This window comes from Drosophila sulfurigaster, chromosome 2R, assembly GCF_023558435.1.
Source record: "Drosophila sulfurigaster albostrigata strain 15112-1811.04 chromosome 2R, ASM2355843v2, whole genome shotgun sequence".
Classification (NCBI taxonomy): Eukaryota; Metazoa; Arthropoda; class Insecta; order Diptera; family Drosophilidae; genus Drosophila; species Drosophila sulfurigaster.
In genome coordinates this window covers 14,896,950-14,903,773 of record NC_084882.1, presented here as the reverse complement: position 1 = coordinate 14,903,773, position 6,824 = coordinate 14,896,950, and the positions used below count along the sequence as shown (strand labels likewise).

Here is a 6,824-nt window from a genome sequence, read left to right as displayed (position 1 = left end):
TCGCTCTTGCGCACAGCAACTGCGCAACGCAAGCAAACTGCAGCAACAACAAGAACAAGAACAACAGTAGCCACAAGAAGAGCAGCAAGAGCAGAGCTCAAGTGACGCACTAGGGCAAACCGGTTTGACGTGTTTCGGTTTTGGAAAGCGAGCGAGAGACACTGACTGGCTGTGAGAGAGCGAGCGAGCGAGTGAGAGAGCGTGTGCGCGTGTGTGTGTGTGTGCGTGCATGTTTATCTTGTTGTTGCGTTCGTAGTTTGTCGTTTAATTCCCACTGCCTACACTTGGTGCTGTTGAGTTGCTTCTCTCGATTATTCAGACTGTGAACGTCGTCGAGTGAACACGTAACGAGCGCGTCGATCGCACGAACATAAAACAAAACCAAACCAAACCACACAACTCAAACTTAAGAATTTTGTCGACTCTTACCCCGCACACCGCAAACGCATACGTCGTCGGGTTTTAAGTGCAGCCAAGTGTCAAGTGAAGCGCTCAAATGTTGCGCCAAGTGTAGTTAACAACCAAGTTCAAAAATAATAACCAGTTACGAAAAAGGATTAACTGACAAACGCAGTGAGCAAGCCGCCAAGATAGCCGAACTAATCGCCGCCTCGCCCGCCCCCGCACACACAACGCGCGTATTTATGACTAAAATGATTCCGCCGGTACCCACCTCAGCCGTCATGTTGCCCACACCCAAGCAGAAGATTGGCTTCAGCATCGATTCGATTGTTGGCAACGATGCGACGGCTGTTGTCGTTGCCGCCGCCAATGCTGCCGATCAACAGCAGCAGCAACAGCAACATCAACAGCAGCAACAACATCAACCCGGCAGTCCACAGCCGGAGCGCAATGGACCCGGATCTCCTCCACAAACGCCACCGGCTGCAGCTTTGACGCTGCTGCCAGCGACGCACACGCCACCACATCATCTGATGGCACCGCCACCACATCACGTGCTGACACCGCACATGGCACCGCATCCCGCACATCCGCATCCACATCTATCGCCAGCTCAACAACACGCTCTCCATCAACATCTGCTGCTCCAACAGCAACAACAACAACAACAACAGCAGGGCACACCAAAGTCACATCATGATATTCAGGAGCTTCTCCAGCGTCTGCATCACAATGCCGCCGTTGCCAGCAGTCTCAGTCCACTGCAGACACGGCTCTCGCCCCTCGGCGATGTCAGCTCCACACCTGTGGCAGTCTCTCTGAAGCGTGAACGCTCGCCAGCGCCACCTGGCGTCGAGCAGCGTGAGAATCCCGCACAGCGCATTCAGCCACCGCACACACCGCCCAAATCAGTGTCGCCGCAATCCTCGCAGCCCTCCTCATCGCCCACACTGCTGGTCAGCAGTCCGCACAACACACCGCCCCAACAACAGCAGCAACAGCAACTGCCACAGCAACAGCAGCCGCCCAACTACCCCAAGCCAGGTGTTATGCATCCAGGTGGCCCCGCTCCAGGACCCAATCCCCTCATGCTGCCCGGTATGCCGCCAGCGGGTCTAGTGCGTCCCTTCCCCATGGGCCCCGGCGGTCCGCCGCCAGCGGGACAACCCGGCTTGCCGGACATCAAGGCGCTGCCGCCGTACATCAACACGCCGCCGGAGCTGGCGCCACAGCACAATCCGCATCTGATTGCCGCCGCCCAGTTCCAAATGGCTGCCGCTCTGCAAGCCGGTCATGTACTGGGTCCCGCTGCCGCAGCCGCTGCTGCCGCTGGACTGCCACCGCATGCTGCCGCCTCCTTCATGGGACAACCCGGCATGCCACGCGAAAGCTATCCGCTGTATCCTTGGTTGCTGAGTCGCCACGGACGCATCTTTCCACACCGCTTTCCAGGAAGTAAGTACACACTAGCTATAAACTCATTTTCCTAACAGTTAACTAACTGCTTCCTTTCCTCTCCTTTCGCTACTTGCAGATTTCTTGTTGCAACCTTTCCGCAAACCGAAACGCATTCGCACAGCTTTCTCGCCGTCGCAGCTGCTGAAGCTCGAGCACGCCTTTGAGAGCAATCAGTATGTGGTCGGAGCAGAGCGTAAGGCGCTCGCCCAGTCACTGAATCTGTCGGAGACACAGGTCAAGGTCTGGTTCCAGAATCGTCGCACCAAGCACAAGCGCATGCAGCAAGAGGATGAGAAGGGCGGAGGCTCCGGATCGGAGCGTAATATGCACAATGGCAGCGGCGATGAGGATGACGATGAGCTCATCGACATGGAAATGGATGATTGTGGCAGCGATGACGAGCACGATCTCGATGCGAGTCACTAATCCAAGCCAGTCCAATAAAAAAACTGATCCGTGAGTTCCTTACTGAAGAAGCGCCAAAACTGCTGTGCGCTTGTGTCTGTGTGTATATGTGAGAGAGAGTGTGTGTGTGTGTGAGAACTTAATATTAGTTATTTGTGATATATTCTTAAAGTGAGATAGTGTATAATAGCATCTCTCGTCGTCTTAGCTATCAAAGAAAACTCCCTGAACAAAGAAAAAGTATTATGTGCGAGACGAGGGGCGTTTGCCTGCCACGCCCCCAAACTGTGCCAAATTCTAAAGGCAAGCGACGTCCCTCAATTAAGAACTTTTCGACCACAGAAAAAACCAGTTGAGTTGAGCTCAAAATTTGCTAGAGAAATCTCTAAAAAGAAAGACAAAGAAACAGACAGAGAGAGATAGAGAGAGAACAACAATTGTACAAATTAAATTGTTTAAGCGTGTAAATATTACTAAAATTAAAAGCAGAAATGATACAACGTGCGCAACAACATTAATTTTAATTAGCGAATCTCTTGCACATTTAACTCGCACTTTCTATACACTTACAAAAAAATTCAAATCAAGTGCGTGTCGTACATCAACTTTTAGCATTTATTTATCACAATAGTTATGTTAATAAATTGTATTTATGTTTTTAGTACTAAGTCTACTATCTGCTAAATTTACAACAAAGTCTACTAAGTTGCTTTAGTTTAAAGTCTTTAGTCGATAAGTGCTTAGATGTAAGAAACAAAATGCTTAAAAAAATATTATTATATAAAATATAAAATATTCTTATTCAAGAAAACAAATATAAATTAATTGGCTAATTTTAATGGGGGTTCGATTGGGAAAAATTTATAATGATGCCGGAAATACATTATTAATGGTATCCAAATCGAAATATTTCATAACTAATCAGAATTGGGTATTTTTCTCTATCAAAGTTTGTTTTTTAGCTTAATTAGTCATCGTAATAATCTACGCAAATGAATGAAATTATTCACGTAATTTACCAATGACTAAATTGCTTTCAAAAATTGAATTAGATTTCGGGGAATTTATATAAATCCATAACTCATTAATCACACTATTTGTGCTGTTTGCCCGGCGGTAAAAATAAGTAAACCACCAACAAAAGTGAGTGGCTAAAAATTTATGTAAAATTTGCAAACAATTTGAGAAAAATCCCTAATGCAGCTCTTACTTAGAAAGGCGTCTGACATAAGGTTGAGTGTTGAGGTAACAACGACAGCAATAACCACTAAGCCAAGCTACATACATACATACTATATAACTAGTCTGCGATTACGACTACAATCTCATCCGTTCGACCACTGTCAGCGTTAATTTATGCGATGCTAATTAATTAACGTGTGACATTTGGCATTACCTTGTTGTTGTTGCAGTTGTTTACGCTGTTTTTCACAATGTGGAAAGGAAGAAGATGGATGGAGACTGAGAGGAACTGAAGAGAGAGTGAACTAGGCACATCGGGAGTCCATAAAATGCATTTAACGATTTTAATAGATTTCATAAGCATTTTAATTGCACAATTTAAAATGCAAATCGTGTTTTATTGTAGAATTTAATTGAGCGCAGCTCGTGTGAGATCAAAAAGACGACGAAGAACACGGAAAAAGTAGCAAGGGGTAGGGGGGATGATGGGTGGCAGACAGTGGGAGGTGTGATGGGGCAATACCAAAAACAGGTTAGCTAGAAATGGCAATGCGGCGCTTTGACTTGAGGTGTGCTAATGATTTGAAATCGAAATTTATGATTATTGCCATTCAATTTATATGCGTCCAACGACAACAGTTTTTGCAGCTTATGCGTCTTATGAATATGCAATACAAATTGCAGCTTTGCAATGAAACTAACGAATATATTAAATACAAATATATTGTGTATTTGTTTTGTGTGATGCATGTGAATGCAGTCTCAGGCAATTGATATGGCTAATTAAGAGCCATATCGAGGCTAATTACTAGCTGTTAACAGCACTAAATCGTGGCTCGCTGTCGAGGTTTGAATTGCTTAAATCACTGACTGCTGCTGGGCCAGCAAATTGTACATCAAGTTTACACACAGTCGGGCATAAATCAGTGTCAGAACTGGTATCCAAATCCAAACCCTTCGAGCAAATTACAGTCTCGCACATGAACTCGAACTGATTTCAATCGCATTTACCTATAAAACAAACAACAAATTAAGTGCTTGGCTCACTCAAACCGTTCAAGCCATGTTTATTTAGTGGCACGCACATTTGATCCACAGATACTGACGACGCAGGTATCGCACTCTCCTATACACTGAGACTGTTTGTTGTCTATCAAAAGTTGATTATAATTAATAATAAATAACGACGCCCACTTCAGCTCAGTTCAGCTCGGTTCAGTTCAGTTTGGATTTGGATCGTATCGGTTTAGGTCGGTTATACAGTTGCATTTTATTTTGGGGCTTATCTTTTAGCCCTGTTTTTCTTAACGATATCATTTCATTTCATTTTCAAATGTTTCCCTAGAACAACACACATTAGAGCCCGCGCACATACAGCAAGTGGAGGAGCTGGGGCTGGGGGGCATTTTGGTAATTCTGAGAAATTAACTCACAATTTTTGTTCATATATCGTACAACTTGTTTTGCCTCGTGGCTTATTTTGAATGCCACAAAAGGTTTGTTTCGTTGTGGCGCGCCCCAGCAATAACAACAACACTACTAACAACAACAACAAAAACATTCACTTTATGCTTTTGTGGGCACAACGAATTGTTGTTGTTGTTGCGGCCAAGTTATTTATCCAATAAACTTATTAAGTAATCCAATTTGGTTAAATTAGCTGCGTCTTTTTTTGGCTGTTGAAGTTTTTTTTCTTCTTTGGTAGCTTGCCATAGTTGTAGCTCTCGTTGTTGTTGTTGTTTATTTTTATTATTTTTATTTTCGTTTTTGTTTTTTTCTTTTTGCTTGTTTGACTTTAATTGAGTTTTGTTTTGGCTCTCAATATCTGAGCATCTATCGACTGCAAAGGTGTTTGCCATGTTCACATGTTCGTTTAATTGCCGGGTATTTGGATTTTGATGAGTTTTCACTCCCCTCCTCTCGCTCTTTCTTCTGTTTGAATAACATAGCACGAGTATATGATATTAATTAGCTGATTGCATTGATCGATTGCTTGCATGATGCAAATTGTCAAAAGGCGATGGCGATGGATACTTTCAGCGTTGCCTGAATGCATTGCCAATAAAGCCAAATTGATGCTGTTGTTGATTTTCATGGCTCGCCGATGATCGTGCCAGAAATCCAAGAGAGTGTACACTCATATATGCACATACGTAAGTGTGTGTTTGTGTTGTGTGTTTAATGTGTGTTTCCAGGAAGATTAATACAGCGAAATTAAGGAAAATAAATAAATGTCAACGCAGTACAAGATCGTTATCTCATTTAACAATAATTACCCTGATATGGGATATGCTAACTAATCTGTTATGCCCCCCATCTTCACTCACTTCGCAGACAGTCAGCACTCTTGAGCGCAGTCTCTCCTGGCTTTAGCTGCAGGCTAAAGCTGTAGCTGTAGCTGAAGCTGAAGATGTTTGCTGAGTGTTCGATTCGACCAACAGGTTTCGCCTTGAGGCAAATTGTCAATGTTAGTGCTTTGTGTTGTCGTTGTCGTCGTCGTCGTCGACGTCGTCTTCTGGGATGTTGTTGTTGTCATCGTCGTTTGGGATGTCATCGAAGGTGTCGCTGTGCCGCGTGTTGTGTTAAATTAAGTAATTAATTTAAAGTCCATGTCGAGGCATTTGTCTAAACGAAAACGAATGACTTAGGCAACGAACTTGCTGGCCAACAGAACTGCCCAAAAAAAAGTGTCCGCCATTTTGCATTCGCACGCTTGTTAACTTTTCAATTCACTTCCGTCAGTTGGCCACAGATATCGATCACAACTCGTATTTTCTTTCAATTGCTTGTAATTTTCGGTTCTCCCCATTTTTTTTCTTTTTTTGGGAACTTCCTGCGGTTAGCCAGAGATTGGCATCATTTTGAAATAGAAATAAAAAGTCTCGACATTTGTTTGTCATAATAATTCCTAAGCGTTTTAATTGAATGATTATAAGGTGGGCGTTGGTTCCAAGACCCAATCCAAAGTGCCTTGTCATTGAACAGCGCTTGAGAGTTGGCTTTAATTACATTGTACCCAAATGCTTGAGAGTCCGAGTTTTGTGTATTTTCTTTGTATATTTGCCCGGCCAGACTTTACATAAACATTGAGCTCAAGTGCTTAATTAAGATCGAAATTTGTACGCATTTATTTATTTAACCATTTTCTCTGGCCAGGCCCAATATTTTGATGTTTTCTAATTGCCTCAATTATGCTTGTTGCCGATCAGAGCTATCGACTTTAGCTCTCGACTGTGGCGCCAGCTGCCACAGCGTCATCCCATTCGTATGCAAAGTACTCGTATTACCAGATTCCAAAGTCGCAGTGTCCACTGTGCATTGCTTTAATTTGGTATATCAAAGAGAGACATTATGCTGCCAGTGGACGACTCGGAGCA

At 43.8% G+C, this 6,824-nt stretch overlaps 1 protein-coding gene across 2 annotated transcripts; it reads left to right on the top strand.

Annotated features, from left to right (window-relative positions):
• Positions 1 to 302: 302 nt before the first annotated feature.
• On the top strand, positions 303 to 3,050 carry LOC133838027 (homeotic protein empty spiracles). Of its 2 annotated transcripts, XR_009893902.1 has the most exons (3): positions 303 to 1,857; positions 1,937 to 2,528; positions 2,569 to 3,050. XR_009893902.1 is itself a non-coding variant. In XM_062268951.1 (2 exons), the coding sequence occupies exons 1-2, from the start codon at positions 645 to 647 to the stop codon at positions 2,284 to 2,286; spliced, it is 1,563 nt and encodes a 520-aa protein (XP_062124935.1). In that variant the 5' UTR covers positions 303 to 644; the 3' UTR covers positions 2,287 to 3,049. The 2 variants fall into 2 exon arrangements, 1 of the variants encoding a protein (XP_062124935.1); XM_062268951.1 differs by having other exon boundaries at positions 1,937 to 3,049.
• Positions 3,051 to 6,824: the final 3,774 nt, after the last annotated feature.